The sequence below is a fragment of the Monodon monoceros genome, unplaced genomic scaffold (assembly GCF_005190385.1).
Source record: "Monodon monoceros isolate NGI ecotype Baffin Bay Population unplaced genomic scaffold, NGI_Narwhal_1 Super_Scaffold_3, whole genome shotgun sequence".
NCBI lineage: Eukaryota > Metazoa > Chordata > Mammalia > Artiodactyla > Monodontidae > Monodon > Monodon monoceros.
The window spans coordinates 35,779,444-35,798,432 of NW_021703780.1; the positions used below are offsets into that span (position 1 = coordinate 35,779,444).

General features: G+C 39.8%; 1 protein-coding gene across 1 annotated transcript in view; it reads right to left on the reverse strand.

Moving 5' to 3' along the window:
* Window positions 1–18,989, reverse strand: part of DNAH8 (dynein axonemal heavy chain 8) — a 323,816-nt gene that overhangs the window by 241,418 nt on the left and 63,409 nt on the right. Inside the window, exons 22-24 of the mRNA XM_029243162.1 lie at window positions 11,065–11,200; window positions 10,095–10,210; window positions 7,843–7,949 (exon numbers count right to left, since the gene is read on the reverse strand). Coding sequence (XP_029098995.1) covers window positions 7,843–7,949; window positions 10,095–10,210; window positions 11,065–11,200 — 359 coding nt within the window. The remainder of the gene's footprint in view (window positions 1–7,842; window positions 7,950–10,094; window positions 10,211–11,064; window positions 11,201–18,989) is intronic.

Here is an 18,989-nt window from a genome sequence, read left to right on the forward strand (position 1 = left end):
GAAAAAGGAAATTGCTGACGATTTTCCAGGATTAAGGAACCCTATAAGCCCTGAAATAGAAAGTGTACTCTGAGAACAAAGCATGATTAAATAAAGACAAATCCACACCAGGAAAGGAAGCTACAGAACATCAAGGATAAAATACAAGTTTTAGTTAGACTCACTGCAGACTTCTCATCAACAAGAATACAGGTCAGGAAAAAACTGAAGAAATACTTTGAAAGTGCTGAGAGACAAACAAAAGTTTTTTATCCAGCCAAATCATTTCAGACTTAAAATGAAGAATAACAGAATTTACACCTCACACTCCCTGAGAAACCAGGGGTATAAAATAAATACACAAGAACCTGGAGACTTTAATAAAATATACCAGTAAATAAATTATTTTTGAGTGCTCAAAAAAAAGGTAAAAAGTAAAACAAAACAGCAAACAACAATGATGGGGAGACCTTCAAGATGGTGGAGGAGTAAGTCGTGGAGATTACCTTCCTCCCCACAAATACATCTACCTGTGGAACAACTCCTACAGAACACCTACAGAATGCTGGTAGAAGACCTCAGACTTCCCAAAAGGCAAGAAACTCCCTACGTACCTGGGTAGGGCAAAAAAAAAAGGAAAAACAGAGACAAAAGAATAGGGACAGGACCTGCACCACTGGGAGGGAGCTGTGAAGGGGGAAAAGTTTCCACACACTAGGAAGCTCCTTCACTGCCGGAGACGGGGGGGTGGCAGGGGGGAAGCTTCGGAGCCACGGAGGAGAGCGTAGCAACAGGGGTGCAGAGGGCAAAGTGGAGAGATTCCCGCACAGAGGATTGGTGCCAACCAGCACTCACCAGCCCAAGAGGTTTGTCTGCTCACCCGCCAGGGCGAATGGGGGCTCGGAGCTGAGGCTCGGGCTTCGGAGGGCAGACCCCAGGGAGAGGACTGGGATTGGCTGTGTGAACACAGCCTGAAGGGGGCTAGTGCGCCACAGCTAGCCGGGAGGCAGTCCGGGAAAAAGTCTGGAACTGCCTAAGACGCAAGAGACCATTGTTTCAGGGTGCACAAGGAAAGGGGATTCAGAGCACCACCTAAACGAGCTCCAGAGACAGGCTAAAGCCGCGGCTATCAGCGCAGACCCCAGAGACAAGCATGAAACGCTAACACTGCTGCTGCAGCCACCAAGAATCCTATGTGCAAGCACAGGTCACTACCCACACACCCCTCCACTCCACAGAAGCCTGCACAGTCCGCCATTGCCAGGGTCCCTTGATCCAGGGACAGCTTCCTCAGGAGAACACATGATGCCTCAGGCTGTTGCAGCATCACGCTGCCCTCTGCCTCCACAAGCTCACGCCACATTCCCATTATAATTACCATACCCCTCCCTCCCCCCGGCCTGAGTGAGCCAGAGCCCCCTAATCAGCGGCTCCTTTAACCCCGTCCTGTCTGGGTGGGAACAGATGCCAGAGGGCGACCTACACGCAGAGGCGGGGCCAAAACCAAAGCTGAACCCCGGGAGCTGTGAGAACAAAGAAGAGAAAGGGAAATCTCTCCCAGCAGACTCAGGAGCAGCGGATTAAATCCCCACAATGAACGTGATGTACCCTGCGTCTCTGGGATACCTGAACAGACAACGAATCATCACAAAATTGAGGCGGTGGACTTTGGGAGCAACTGTAGACGTGGGGTTTGCTGTCTGTGACTGATTTGTTTCTGACTTTTATGTTTATCTTAGAATAGTTTTTAGTGCTGTTATCATTGGTGGATTTGTTTATTGTTCCTTTGCTCTCTTCTTTTTTATTATTATTACTTAAAAATTTTTCTTATTCTAATTATTTTTTTATTTATTATGCTTTTTTCTTTCTTTTCTTTCTCCCTTTTCTTCTGAGCCATGTGGCTGAGAGGGTCTTGGTGCTCAGGCCTGAGCTTCTGAGGTGGGAGAGCCAAGTGCAGGACATGAGAGCACCAGAGACCTACCAGTCCCATGTAATATCAATTGGCGAGAGCTCTCCCAGAGATCTCTGTCTCAACGCTAAGAACCAGCTCCAGCCAACAGCCAGCAAGCTCCAGTGTTGGACACCCCATGCCAAACAACTAGCAAGACAGGAACAAAACCATACTGATTCGCAAAGAGGCTGCCTAAAATCATGCTAAGTTCACAGTCACCCCAAAACACACCACCGGACGTGGCCCTGCCCTCCAGAAGGACAAGATCCAGGCACAGCCACCAGAATACAGGCACCAGTCCCCTCCACCAGGAAGCCTACACAAGCCAGTGAACCAACCTTACCCCCTGGGGGCAGACACCAAAAACAACGGGAACTATGAACCTGCAGCCTGCAAAAAGACCCCAAACACAGTAAGTTAAACAAAATGAGAAGACAGAGAAATATGCATCAGAAGAAGGAGCAAGGTAAAAACCCACCAGACCAAACAAATGAAGAGGAAACAGGCAGTCTACCTGAAAAAGAATTCAGAGTAATGATAGTAAAGATGAACCAAAATCTTGGAAATAGAATGGAGAAAATACAAGATATGTTTAACAAGGACCTAGAAGAACTAAAGAGCAAAGAAACAATGATGAACAACACAATAAATGAAATTAAAAATTCTCTAGAAGGAATCAACAGCAGAATAACTGAGGCAGAAGAATGGATAAGGGACCTGGAAGATAAAATAGTGGAAATAACTACTGCAGAGCAGAATAAAGAAACAAGAATGAAAAGAACTCAGGACAGTCTCAGAGACCACTGGGACAACATTAAACACATGATCATTCGAATTATGGGGTCCCAGAAGAAGAGGAGAAAAAGAAAGGGTCTGAGGAAATATTTGAAGAGATTACAGTTGAAAACTTCCCTAGCATGGGAAAGGAAATAGGCAATCAAGTCCAGGAAGTGCAGAGAGTCCCATACAGGATAAATCCAAGGGGAAACACACCGAGACACATATTAATCAAACTATCAAAAAGTAAATACAAAGAAACAATATTAAAGCAGCAGTGGAAAAACAACAAATAACACACAAGGGAACCCCCATAAGGTTAACAGCTGATCTTTCAGCAGAAACTGTGCAAGCCAGGAGGAGTGGCAGGACATAATTTAAAGTGATGAAGGAGAAAAACCTACAACCAAGATTACTCTACTCAGCAGGGATCTCATTCAGATTTGATGGAGAAATTAAAACCTTTACAGACAAGCAAAAGCTGAGAGAATTCAGCACCACAAAACCAGCTTTACAACAAATGCTAAAGGAACTTCTCTAGGCAGGAAACACAAGAGAAGGAAAAGACCTACAATAACAAACCCAAAACAATTAAGAAAATGGGAATAGGAACATACATATAGATAATTACCTTACAGGTAAATGGATTAAATGCTCCAATCAAAAGACACAAACTGGCTGAATGGATACAAAAACAAGACCCATATATATGCTGTCTACAAGAGACCCACTTCAGACCTAGGGACACACACTGACTGAAAGTGAAGAGATGGAAAAAGATATTTCATGCAAATGGAAATCAAAAGAAAGATGGAGTAGCAATTCTCATAACAGACAAAATAGACTTTAAAGACTATTACAAGAGACAAAGAAGGACACTACATAATGATCAAGGGATCGATCCAAGAAGAAGATATAACAATTGTAAATATTTATGCACCCAACATAGGAGCACCTCAATACATAAGGCAAATGCTAAGAGCCATAAAAGGGGAAATCGACAGTAACACAATCATACTAGGGGACTTTAACACCCCACTTTCAGCAAAGGACAGATCATCCAAAATGAAAATAAATAAGGAAACACAAGCTTTAAATGGCACATTAATCTTGAGAATGAAAAACGGAGCTGGGGGAATCAGGCTCCCTGACTTCAGACTATACTACAAAGCCACAGTAATCAAGACAGTATGGTACTGGCACAAAAACACAAATATAGATCAATGGAACAGGATAAATAGCCCAGAGATAAACCCACACACATATGGTCACCTTATCTTTGATAAAGGAGGCAAGAATATACAGTGAAGAAGACAGCCTCTTCAATAAGTGGTGCTGGGAAAACTGGACAGCTACATGTAAAAGAATAAAATTAGAACACTTCCTAACACCATACACAAAAATAAAGTCAAAATGGATTAAAGACCTAAATGTAAGGGCCGACACTATAAAGCTCTTAAGAGGAAAACATAGGAAGAACACTCTTTGACATAAATCACAGCAAGATCCTTTTTGACCCATCTGCTAGAGAAATGGAAATAAAAAAAAAAAAAGCAAACAGGACCTAATGAAACTTACAAAGGAAAGGAAACCATAAAGCAAAGGAAACCATAAACAAGACAAAACGACAACCCTCAGAATGGAAGAAAATATTTGCTAATGAAGCAACTGACAAAGGATTAATCTCCAAAACATACAAGCAGCTCATGCAGCCCAATATCAAGAAAACAAACAACCCAATGGGCAGAAGACCTAAATAGACATTTCTCCAAAGAAGATATACAGATTGCCAACAAACACATGAAAGGATGCTCAACATCACTAATCATTAGAGAAATGCAAATGAAAACTACAATGAGGTATCACCTCACACCGGTCAGAATGGCCATCATCAAAATATCTACAACAGTGAGAGGCCCGCGTACCGAAAAAAAAAAAAAGAAATCTACAAACAATAAATGCTGGAGAGGGTGTGGAGAAAAGGGAACCCTCTTGCACTGTTGGTGGGAATGTAAATTGATACAGCCACTATGAACAGTATGGAGGTTACTTAAAAAACTAAAAATTGAACTACCATATGACCTAGCAATCCCACTACTGGGCATATACACTGAGAAAACCCCAATTCAAAAAGAGTCATGTACCACAATGTTCATTGCAGTACTGTTTACAATAGCCAGGACATGGAATCAACCTAAGTGTCCATCGACAGATGAATGGATAAAGAAGATGTGGCACATATATACAATGGAATATTACTCAGCCATAAAAAGAAACGAAATTGAGTTATTTGTAGTGAGGTGGATGGACCTAGAGTCTGTCATACTTCGAGTGAAGTAAGTCAGAAAGAGAAAAACAAATACCATATGCTAACACATATATATGGAATCTAAAAAAAAAAAACTTCTGATGAACCTAGGGGCAGGACAGGAATAAAGACACAGAGATAGAGAACGGACTTGAGGACACAGGAAGGGGGAAGAGTAAGCTGGGATGAAGTGAGAGTAGCATTGACATATATACACTACCAAATGTAAAATAGCTAGTGGGAAGCAGCTGCATAGCACAGGGAGATCAGCTCGGTGCTTTGTGACCACCTAGAAGGGTGGGATAGGGAGGGTAGGAGGGAGACGCAAGAGGGAGGGGATATGGGGATATATGTATATATATAACTGATTCACTTTGTGATACAGCAGAAAGTAACACAACATTGTAAAGCAATTATACTCCAATAAAGATGTTAAAATAAATAAATAAATAAAAGAATGAGAAAGTAGATAGACTTCATGCCGAGGCCCTTGTACTTAGAAATGAGAAAACTGAAAAAACTATACACAGTACTTTTTTAAAAATATACCTAAATATATGCATTCTAAATTTCAAGGTAACTACTGAAAGAACTTAAGTATAGGAAAGAGAATAAAAGGGGAAAATTATCCATTCCAAAGATAACAGATAATAAATGAACCGAAGACAAAGGGTAGTAAGAAACCACAAAATAAAATGTCATAAATTAAGTGTAACTATATTAAAAAATCACAAAAATGTAAGCAGATTAAACTCTTTAAAAGGCAGAAATAATCAGATTAAACAAAAATATCAGGTATAAGACTCATAGACATAGAGAACAGACTTGTGGTTGCCAAGGGTAAGGGAGGGAGGGAGAGGGATGGACTGGGAGTTTGGGGTTGGTAGATGCACACTACTACATTTAGAATGGATAAACAACAGGTCCTAATGCATAGCACAGAGAACTATACTCAACATCCTGTGATAAACCATAATAGAAAAGAACACAAAAGAAGAATGTATCTATATATATGTGTATAACTGAGTCACTTTGCTGTACAGCAGAGACTGGTACAACGTTGTAAATCAACTCTATGTCAATATTAAAATATATCAGGTATATTATGCTTTTAAAAGGTAAAACAAAAAAGCTTCACAGAAAAAATTAAATGAAGGGATAGAAAAGGTATACCAAAAAATCTGGGAAAGTAAAATTAATGACAGACTAAAAAGAATTTGAGAAATCAAGATTAATATGGATAAAGAGGCTCATCAAATAAAATAAACAGTGCTCTAGGCAGACTTAACTATATGACATCGCGTGCACCTAACAACATAGCCTCAAAAGATATAAAACAACAACTGAAACAGAAGGAAATTTTGACAACTTCACTATCACATTGGGAGATTTTAATAGTGCAATTAAATTAAAATTCAGCAATGAATAACCAAGGAATAAACCTAACAAAAATGTACAAGACTTTTACACAGGGAATTACGAAACTTTATTGAGAAATAATAAAAAAGACAAATAAATGGAGAGGTAATCCATGACTCTGAATGGAAGACTCAATATTGTAAGGATGCTAATTCTCTCCAAATTTACCTATAGATTCAGTGTAATTTAAATAACCATTCCAAAAGAAAAATTAATTTTCTTTTAACTAATTAACCATATGGAAAAAAATATACTGGTCTCCTACCTCACACTAAACACAAAATAAATACCATGTGGATTAAACCCCTAACTGCAAAAGATAAAACTTTAAAACTTTTAGAAGATATTATGAAGTACAGAAAGATTTCTTTTAAAAGACATAAAAATCATAAACTACTAAGGAAAAGACTGATAGATTTGAATATTTTTAAACTCAGCAAAGAATATCATAAATAGAAGTTTAAAAGTATCATCAACAAAATAATATATTGAGACCACCCATGAATAAATCCAATCCAATAGAAAAACAGGCAGAAGGAAGGAAGAAACAAGGGAGGGAAAGAGGAGGGAGGGAGGGTGGAAGAGAGGGGGAAAGAAAGGGAAGGGAAGGAAGGGAAGGGAAGGGAAGGCAAATTTTTAAAAAGAGAAAGCACAAATAGCTCATAAACATGAAAATATGTTTAACCTCATCAGTAACCAGGAAAATGATTTAAATGATTTAAATCCCAGTGAGACGCCATTTCACACCCTATATGCTGGCAACAATTTTTTAATTGAATGACACCAACTGTGTGCAAGGATGAGGATCCATAGGCACTCTCATGCTAGGCACTGCCTGGTAAATTGAGGCATGCACACAGCCCAGGGCCCAGCCATTCCACTCTTAGCAGGTGCAGCAGGAGACAGGCACAAGAATGTTCACAATAGCCCAAACTGGAAACAACCCAAACAACCACCACCAGTAGAAGTGATAAAACAGATTGTGTATACTCGAGCTATACAGAAGTGAAAATAAAGTATATCAGCATAGATGCATCTCAAAAACAATACTGAACACAGTTCAAATACAGGCAAATTAAATGATACAAACATGGGGTAAACTGTCAGGCAAACCAAGACAATGGTAAACATCAAGTTCAGGATAGTGGTTACCTTTGGGTGAGCAGAGGAAGGACCCGTAAGGGTACTGGTAGTGTTCAGTGTTCTTTGTCTTGGCCTGGGTGCTAGGAACATGGCTGTTCATTTATCACTGTTTTTGCAGTATTACACGCTTGTTTTCACAGAGTCTTTTCATAAATGCCGTGTTTTAAATTTTATAATTATTAAAATTAATTAATAAAAATAAAAAGTGCTTTAGTGTTATATTGTGATAGTATTACCAGACATATTTAGCATATTTTCAACTTGCCTGGCAACAAATATTCTTCTTTTCATTGTGTCCAAAGATAACCGTGTAGCTTTTTGAAGACTGTCTAGTAATTGATGAGAGAAAAAAGCGTAGACCTCTTTACATTCCTGTAATGAGAAATCATATTAAATTTGGTACAAAAAATAAAAACTCTAACACCTCCAAAGCAATAATACAATATTAGAAGTGACATACGAAAGATGAAAAATAATAAACTATACAATTTCAATTATATTGTAGAAATAAATTCAATCCTAAATTACTTGTTTTTTTAAACAAGTAAGAATATGTGAAAGGTGTGCTTTCATAAACACCCTAGCAAATTATAAGGCATTACTCAAAAGCCAAAATTCAAAAACAACTAATTGAAAATAATCCTGGTTTGCTCAATATTCAATAATTCACTCAACAAAACTGAAGCACTTAAGTGTGGTGCACTTTTCAATGCTTAGAGGTATGGGCACAAGAGGATACGTAGTCTCCAACCTCAAAAATCTCAGCTTGGTGGATAAACATATTTTAAAATGTATGATACCAAAATACATAGGATGAAACTTCCACTGTCCTGGCACCATGGTTTGTCCCTCTCTGCAAGCCCTTCTTTCCCACCAGAGAAGAAGTAGCCACATTTGTTGGTCAGAACACAGAATAAATATTGAGCCTGGGCAGGAATCTGGGCACTACGTCTTGCTTGCACAGTGATTCACACATCCGGAGCCAGGCTCTGGCCACACTGTTCCTCTCCACCCTACACCCTGACCCTCTGAGTCTGGGTGGGCCAGTCAGGTTGAGTGGAGTCAGAAGGGAGGCCTATCAGGTGTGAACAAAGAGGAATATGATTGGATTGGTCAACTACCAGGCTAAAGTGCAGGCATGACATAATCAGATGTTTACGTTAGACCACTGTGGAAGCGATGTGGAAGATGGATTTGAGAGGCAGAGGCTGTTTAGGAGATGTCTGCACTGATGCAGCTCTAAGTGATCTCCCATTTTGAGAGGCTCTGACGGTACTCAGTCTTGCTCTAAGGACCCCAGCCAGTGTCAAAGGGAATGCAGTTGGAAGCGAAGAACTCTCCTGCTGACCCCCACCAACTGATAGTGGCTGCCTGGTGCATGGTATTGAGAAGCAATCTACAGCTAAAATCTAGACTCAGCGGGAAACTGTTTCCCAATCAATTAGTGATAGCATCCTTGAGTCAGAAGGTGAAAGTGAAACAAACGTGTGCTGTTTATTTCCAAGACTGTGTTAGGGTAGGGGTTAGAGAGTGTACAAGAATGTAAAATGGAGAAAGAATGAAAAGATGAGTACGGGGCTTCCCTGGTGGCACAGTGGTTGAGAGTCTGCCTGCCAATGCAGGGGACACGGGTTTGAGCCCTGGTCTGGGAGGATCCCACATGCCGCGGAGCAACTGGGTCCGTGAGCCACAACTACTGAGCCTGCGCGTCTGGAGCCTGTGCTCCGCAACGAGAGGCTGCGATAGTGAGAGGACCGTGCACCGCGATGAAGAGTGGCCCCCGCTCGCTGCAACTGGAGAAAGCCCTCGCACAGAAACTAAGACCAACACAGCCAAAAATAAATTAAAAATTAAAAAAAAAAAGATGAGTACGGAGGATTAAAAGAAAACTGACGGGAGCAGGAGAAAGCAGGAATTAGTACAAATGTGGGAGTGGCATTTAGAGTTGATGCACGACCAGAAGGCCTAAGAAGGATGAAGAATCCCCATGTCTCCTCCTCAACTTTCATTCTCAACACAGCTCAGCATAATGTGAGAATCTGCCCACCTGGGGTTTCTCCTGCGGGAGAATCCACAGTGTTAATAAAAAATGCAGATCCCTGGACCCCAAGAGAATCAAAACCCGGTCTTGCAATACAGGTAATTCTATTAAAAACAATAACGGAGAACAAAGTTCTCCACTTTGAGTCAAATGGATTGGCACTACAATCCCAGATGTGACATTTACTACATAAGAAAACACGGTCAGTCACAATAGGGGGAGATAACTATATAAACTGTAATTGATAGAATAGCATTAAAAGTTGACAGTGCTGGGGAAAACTGTAAGGATTGCTGTATCTTGTCAGATGCTACAGTATAGAATTGAGAATTATATTTTCTGGATTTTGTTATAAATCCACACAGACTGCTTGCAGAACTGCCTGGAAAAAAAAAAAACCCCACCATTTGGGGTTATCTACAATCCTATGAGCCATAATTCTGTGAAATTGCATAAGGTTGCTTTACAGTAAATACCTTTTTAAATTCATCTTCTTTATGATTAACATCAACCTCAGGCACAATAGTAGTCTCATAATCAGCACTTTCACCCTCTTCTGTTTCACTTCCAAAAACAACATGTTTTCTCTGTCCTACAGATAAAAGATAAAACAAAAATATATCAGTTAATACTTGGCATTTGGTTTCTGCTATGCAACCAAACCTTCTTAGGAAGGTCCTTCTTAAAAAAATTCTTAATTTAAAAACTAAAACTTTGTTGCTGGGAGAAATCACCCTTGAATTCAATTTAAATCACCCATCTCAACAGAATTAACATTCTATTAAGAAATACACTCTTTCAATATACTGTACTCTGTATTAGTATCTAAAATTAAGAAACATTTAAAGAGGGGTTATTTTACAGGCCCTCTTTCTAAAATACCTGTTTACCTTTTGGGTTTGCCATCTTAAGCTGACATGTCCGTGGTTTTGATACCTCTGATGAAAACTACTTAAACTAAGTGGAAAACCTCTCAGAGAAAGAAGAGATGTGGCGAATACTTGTTTAAGCTGGAGTTTCTCAACCTCAGCACTACTGACAGGCTTTGTTGTTGCAGCTGTCCTATGCCATAGAGGATATTCAGCAGCGTCCCTGGCCTCTACTCACTAGATGCCATCCCCACTCAGTGTGACAGCCAGCATGGTAGAATGCTGTACCAAAAAAAAAACTTAACATAGCAAGCCAGAGACTGCTATCCATGGAAGGGCCTGCTTGCAAGGTTGGTCCCCAGTAAGTATCTATGAACTTGGATTTCAGAGGGGTGCCCACCATTCCCTAATTCATAAAAAGGGCTCACTGTGCCTAAACTGCAAACGGTGTGGTTTATGCTGAACATCTGCTCTCCTTCTGGGAGTCTGGAATTTTGGTGTCTGTTAGGCACAAGGTGCCTACTTGAGAATGTACCTGTAACACTTGTGATTCAAACATTGTAACCAGCCACATTACCTGGTAACTGTTTTGCTGTTTTCCCACTGTATTTAACTTCATAAATAGTCTCAAATATTGATATAAGTTCTTTGACAGCTTCTTCCACATGCTTACTTTTGTGGTTTAGAACCTCAGCCCATTCTTTTGTGTATGTCTATTAAATAAAGAAATGACTATTAATTTCCAGATACTTAAAACTACTGTGAAATTTATTAATATGACTTCAACTTATCAAACTCTAATGTCATTTGAAAATACCTAGAGATAGTGGCCAATAGCATAATGTTTCAGACGCCAAAGTGTCAATGGCTAAAAGCAGCTTGAGACAGCTGCTAAGTCTCAAGCAAAGAAAAGGAGAAAGAAGAAAAATTCAAAGTTTTTTTTTTTTTTTGGCCGCACCATGTGGCATGAGGGATCTTAGCTCCCCGACCAGGGATCGAACCTGCGCCCCTGTAGTGGAAGCGTGGAGTCCTAACCACTGGACTGCCAGGGAAGTTGCAAATTCAAAGTTTTTGACCTTACCTGACTCATTCACACACAGAGATCTACAGTCCTATTCATATGGGCAAAAAGAAAGAAGCCTGAAGGCCTAGGAGATGAAGATGTCAAAGTCGAAAATGAGAAATGGTTTTTAAAAAGGACAATCCAGGGACTTCCCTGGTGGCACAGTGGTTAAGAATCCACCTGCCAATGCAGGGGACATGGGTTCGAGCCCTGGTCCGGGAAGATACCACATGCCACGGAGTAACGAAGCCTGTGCGCCACAACTACTGAGCCTGCGCTCTAGAGCCCGTGAGCCACAACTACCGAAGCCTGCGCACCTAGAGCCCGTGCTCTGACACAAGAGAAGCCACCGCAATGAGAAACCTGCGCACCACAACGAAGAGTAGCCCCCACTCGCCACAACTAGAGAAAGCCCCAACGCAGCAACAAAAGACCCAACGCAGCTAAATAAATAAATAAATAAACTTATTTTAAAAAAAAGAAAAGAAAAAGAATGAAAAGGACAATCCAAAGTGTTGTTTTGAGATTCAAATGTGATATGGTTTTTAAATGAGCATGATGTTGTATGCCAGGCATCAATTTAAGAGCTTTATGTGTATGAACTCATTTAACTAAATGACAACCTCCTGGGATAGGTAATATTACTGTACCCATTTCACAGATGAGAAAACTGACTCTCAGAAAGAATTAAAAATTTGCCCAAGGTCACACAGTAGGTGGTAAGAACAGGGGTTTGAAACCAGCTTTGTGTGATTCTAAAAGCCTGTGCTTTTTGCATTTTGAACTTTTTTAATAGTCAGCAAAGGCTTTAGGAAGAAGTGGAGAACTAAATTCAGAAAAGAAAACTGGATTATAAAATTGAATAGGCCCTTTAACATACAATGACCATGCGTCTTAGGAAAGAGAAAAGTAAATGGTAGCAGCCAACTTGGGCCTTCAAAATCACCTCTGCAAAGGAACCCGAGCCTATCTATGCAACCTCTCCTCAGATGAGTCTTGGGAGATCCCATATTCCCTCTGCACTGCCTTCATGTGTTCCTTTCTTGGCTACTAGATTGAGAGAGAGAGACTTGCAAGTTTGTCCCCCCGATTTACACCACCTCATCTGCATCTGAACCCATCTTCATCTTTTCTCAGTCTCAGGGGAAACGGTGTTCCTCCTCCCACCTGAAGACACTCTCTGATCCTCCCCACCCCCACGAACTCTTCAGATTTTGCTCCATCATTCGCTCATTACACCCTTTCTAATTTATTCAACACAGTGTTAAACTTTGGAATGACAATGGTGGTTGAGAGCCACTTCAGTCTAGCAAGGAAAACAAGTGTTAAGCAAGTGGACACTCACAGCTGATCGTGGAAGATTGGACACACATGTTTATTTACACACACCCTCCACTTGCTTTGAAATCCCCTAAGAAAGAAACCAGACTACTAGTCAAACATGACAGATTAAACACATATGTTTATCTTGGTAATCCCATCATATCTCTGGAAACCTAGACAAAATAACAAAAAGTCAGCTTTTATGTTAAAAGAACAGGGTCACAGGAATAAGTGGGAAGATGCCACATAAATTCTTCTGTATGTTTCCAATGCTATATAATAATAAAGTTAATGGAATTTGATAATTGGTGCGAGGACCACTGAATATCCACTTGCAAAATAATGAAACTAGATCCTTAGACCATACACAAAAACTAACTTAAAATGAAGCATAGATCTAAATGTAAGGGCGAGGGACTTCCCTGGTGGCGCAGTGGTTAAGAATCCGCCTGCCAATGCAGGGGACACGGGTTCAATCCCTGGTCCAGGAAGATCCCACATGCTGCAGAGCAACTAAGCCCTTGCGCCACAGCTACTGAGCCTGTGCTCTAGAGTCTGCGAGCCGCAACTACTGAAGTCCGTGCACCTAGAGCCCATGCTCCACAACAGGATAACTCACTGCAATGAGAAGCTCGCGCACCGCAATGAAGAGTAGCCCCCACTCGCCACAACTAGAGAAAGCCCGGGCGCAGCAACAAAGACCCAAAGCAGCCAAAAATAAACAAATAATTTTTTCAGGTAAATAAATGTAAGGGCAAAAACTATAAAACTCTTTTAAAAAACATAAGCATGGATCTTCATGATCTTGGATTAGGCAAATTTTTCTTAGATATGACACCAAAGCAAAGCAACAGCAAAAAAATATATAGATGAATTGGACATCACCAAAATTTAAAACTTTGGGCCTTCAAAGGACACCATCAAGAAAGTGAAAAGACAACCCACAGACTTAGAGAAAATTCTGGCACTCTGATACGGGACTAGTATCTAGAACATATAAAGAACTATCACAACTAAAACATAAAAAGACAGATCATCCAATTTTAAAATGAGCAAAGGATTTGAATAGACATTTCTAAAAGAAGGTACATAAAAGGTTAATAAGCACATGAAAAAGTGTTCGACATCACTAGCCATTAGGGAAATACAAATTTAAGCCACAATGAGATACCATTTTACTCCATTAGGAAGGCTATAATCAAAAACACAAATAATAAGTGTTGGCAAGGATGCAGAGAACTTGGAACCCTCATACACTGCTGGTGGGAATGTAAAATAATGCAGCCACTTTGGAGAAGTCTGCCAGTTCTTCAAAGGGTTAAACTTGGAGTTAACATATGACCCAACAATTCCACTCCTAAATATACACCCAAGAGAAATGAAAATGTGTCCTTTCAAAACTTGTACATTTATGTTCACAGCAGCATTATTCATAATGGCCAAAAAGTGGAAACAACCTATATGTCCATCAACTGATGAATGGATAACTAAAATGTGGTCCATCCATACAATGCACTATTATTCAGCGGTAAAAAGAAATGTAGTACGGACACATGGGACAATATGAATGAACTTTGAAGACACTGTGCTAAGTGACAAAAGAGCCAGTCACAAAATACCACATACTATATGATTCCCTTTGTATGAAATGCCTACAATAAGCAAATCTGTAGAGGCAGAAAGTAGAATAGTGGCTGCCCAGGGCTAGGAGGGTTGAGAGGAAATTGGTAATGACTGCTAATGAGTATGGTATTTCTTTGGGGGAGATGAACAGTTCTAAAATTGACTGTGAGGGAGGTGCCTGGCTAGCACTGCTGGCTCAGAAGCTCAGAGAGGGACCTCCTGAAGCTGGCACATCTGAGAGGCACACAAGGCTGATTCCGGAAAGGCAGGAAAAAGCTAGGGCCTGGAACTAGTGGCCACTGCCAGGATGAAGAGCTATAGCTCATGTAAAGGCGTCAGCAACAAGAGGCAAAACAGGAACGAGCAAGCCCATTCTCTCTTGTCCAGCCTCCTATCGCCTCCACTGCAAAGCCTAAAAGGGAGCCAGCTGGCCAAGGATAAATGTAATTTGCAGAGTCATAGAGTAGAAGGACAGATTTGAAGCTAACACAAGGTAGCTTTTTAATAATTAACATAATCTGTCCTACAACCACAATTAGGTGCTCCAAGATAAGGAGGACTTGTCATTACTGCAAATAGCCCTGGTTCCCAGTATTGTCTGAAACCACTGGTTAGTGCAAACTAAATTTGTCCCCCCAAATTAGCGTTATATATAGCATGTTTCCAAAACTGATTTCTGCCCAAAGTGTTATCCAACTTGCTTTGTCATTACATATGTTATTCTGTCTTCACTGTAATGGTCCACCTAGTGATAGGCTTGTGGGAAGGCAGCCCATGTGTTACTAGATCTTAGATCCCTCTAGGGCAAGTGACTGGGGCATACTGATTGACAAAGGTGCTCTTCAAAGTTCCACTTCCTGTATTTTGACTTGTGCCATCAATGTAACCAGCACATTCACACTCAGTCACCTTTAATCGATCTTAATTTGCCTCGTTTGTGTGATTCATTTCTTTTTCTATGCACATGAAAGTTTTTTGTTCGTATGTTCAAAGTAAATTTTCTTTGGTAGTGTGAATTTCACCCCACTGAGCAGTGGATAGTGTCAGAACAGTTATGTGCACATACCAATAGAAATGATTTTCATTGTAAAGGAGACAAAATGAAGGAAACCAATGTAGAAATTTCCCTACTCCTTCATATGCTGTTCGTTTATAAGTAAGACCTGGTATGAAGTATATACAGTCGGATTCTAGAATGAGTGAGAAGAAAATGACAAGGAGGAAATTACCCCTCATCCCCAGGCAGGAAACAGGAGACTTTTTTGGAAAATTTCAATTGGTGATAAAAGACCCACACAGCATTTGAAGGGCTCTCCCTCCTAGAATAACACGGAGCCCAGGAAATAGGGCAGACTCTATTTGCCAACTCAAGAAATAGTACCCCAAGTATATTAGTTAGAGATGCAGAAATAATACTATAAGAATAGCTAAAAGTTAACAATGAGTGCCTTTCCTAGCACCTAGGTTGTGCTCTCCAAATACCATTTTCCACAAGTAACACTGAAAGGTACGAGGGCTGACTGGAAAAATGAGTAATCAGGGCAGGAAATGTGCAAGATAAGCCTAAGATTTCCTACGGTTCCAGGAAGCAGGAAAGCTTTCAAAGACTACTGGAGTCATATCAAAAACATAGAAGCCAGCCTGTAGAATTCCACTGGACAAAGATGAGAAAATTTAAACATAAAAAAGAATAATGACTGCAATGGACTGAATCCCTCAAATATATAATAATCCATATATTCATAATGATCTTTAAATAATTTAAACCGCAATGGGTATTTTAGCCAACTCATTATTTTGAAAACTGGTATATAAAAGAAAAACTGAAGCATTGAACCTGACTTTTCTGTACAAGCATTATTTCACAGTAACCAACCAGATAATGAGGGAAATTTCTTCTTTATAGAAATATTTTATCCATAAATGCTAAAATTAGAAAATCAACATTTTGCAATCTCTAGGCAACAATAATGGCTCTAGGCAATAATAATCAAAGGCTGCTAAACTCTTCAGGTGAAAGGTTGGTGGGAAACTTTATGATAATAGATAAAGCTGACTGCACCTCAGCTCACTAATTAACCTTAATATCACGAAAAGGGAAACAGCCTGGTAAAATGTGCCTCCTGATGTAATGCAATAGGAAGTACACAGTGTCACCTGTGGGCTATTCAGTCAGGAAAAGAAAAAGTAATTGAACCTGAACTGAATCAATCCTCCAGAGCTAATTAAAATATACAGGAAACTCAGGGGATAGAAGAATATGTTAATATGTTAAATCATACTACTAGGATATGATCAGCAAAATTTAGAACATGGAAAATTCTATAGGACAAATGATCCCATTTCTTCAACAAATGAAGAGCATAAAAGGAAGGAAGATGGAAAAAAAAAAAACTTGAAAAGACATTTCCCCAAAGAAATATACAAATGGTCAATAAACACATGAAAAGATGCTCAGCATCAGTAGTCATTAGGAAAAGGCAAATCAAAACCACAATGAGACCTCGTACCCATTCAGATTATTATGAAAAATGCTTTAATATTTTAAAAATGGAAAATAACAACTGTCAGCAAGCAGGTGGAGAAATTGGAACCCTTGTTGTACATTGCTGGTGGGAAGGTAAAATGGTATGGCCACCGTGGAAAAATATCTGGTGATTTCTCAAAAGCTAAACATAGAATTAACATGTGATCCAGAAATTCCACTCTGAGTATATACTCAAAAGAACTGAAAGTAGGGAGTCAGATAATTATACACTAGTGCTCACACTAGCTTAATCCACAATAGCTAACCCAAACGTCTACCAACAGATGAATGGATAAACACAATGTGGCATATCTATACAATGGAATATTATCCAGCTCTAAAAAGGAATCAAATTCTGATACATGCTACAATATGGATTAACCTTGTGCTAAGTGAAATAAGGCAGATACAAAAGGACAATGTTGTATGATTTCACTTACATGACATACATAGAATAGGCAAATTCATACAGATAGAAAGTAGAACAGAGGTTACCACGGTCTGGGGTGGAGGGGAGGGAAATGGGAAATTATTGTTTAATAGGTACAGAGTTCCTGTGTAGATGATAATAAAAAGTTCTGGAAGCAGATGGTGGTGATGGTTACAGAACACTGTGAATGTACTTAATGCCACTGAACTGTATACTAAAAAAATGGTTAAAATTATAAATTTTGTGTTATGTATATTTTACTGCAATAAAAAAGATACAAGCAAAGAAAGGGGAGATGATAAAAAGAAACTTAAGAGGTATATGCGTCAAATGCAACGTGTGAATCTGTTTAGTTCCTAATTCAAACACATCAACTCTAAAAAGAAAGTTTCTACGAAAGTTAAATATATTCATGATCTATGACTATGACCCAGCAATTTCACTTATGGGAATATACCCACCAAAATAGGTGCTTAGGTTCACACAAAAAAAACCATGTACAAGAATGCTCAGTGTATAATCAAAAGCTATGAACTACCCAGATGCCTTCAACAGTAGAACAGATACATAAATTGTAATAAACTCAGAAATTTAAATACTAGTCAGCAATGAATGAGAATGAAAGAACCCACTATCGCACACAACTACACAGATGAATCTCACAGACCCTGAGCAAAATAAGCCAGACATAAAGAATATGCGTGGGACTTCCCTGGCAGTCCCGTAGTAAAGACTTTGCCTTCCAATGCAGGGGGCGCGGGTTCAATCACTGGTCGGGGAAGCGGAGATCCCACATGCCTCGTGGGCAAAACACCAAAACATAAAATAGAAGCAATATTACAACAAATTCAATAAAGGCTTTAAAAATGGTCCACATCAAAAAAAAAAAAAAACTTTGAAAAAAGAATATATGCTGCATGATTCCATTTATGTGAAGTTCAAAAACAGGTAAAGCTAATATACAGTGACAGAAGCCAAAATGGTGATTACTTTTGGGTGGAGGATGTTTGTTGCCTGGAATGGAGCAGGAGGGAATCACTTGCAGTGAAGGAAATGTTCAATATCTTGCTCTTGGATTGGGACTTCCCTGGTGGTCCAGTGGTAAAGAATCCACCTTACAATGCAGGGAACGCGGGTTCGAACCCTGGTCAGGGAACTAGGATCCCACATACCACGGGGCAACTAAGCCCACGCACCACAACTACTGAGCTCGTGCGCCTCAACTAGAGAAGAGAAAACCCACATGCCACAACTAGAGAGAAGCCTGCGCACCGCATGCCTCAACGAAGATCCTGTGTGCCACAACTAAGACCTGACGCAGCCAAAAATAAATAAATTAATAATAAATAAATCTTTAAAAAAAAATCTTGCTCTTGGAGAAGGTTACAAGGGTGTGTCATATGTAAACATTCACTGAATAGTGCACTTAAGATTTGTGCAATCTGCTGTATACACATTATATCTCACACACACAAAAAAAGACATAGGCCTAAAATGAAAAGTAAGCTGAAGCTACAGCTTTTGTAGGTTTTTTCC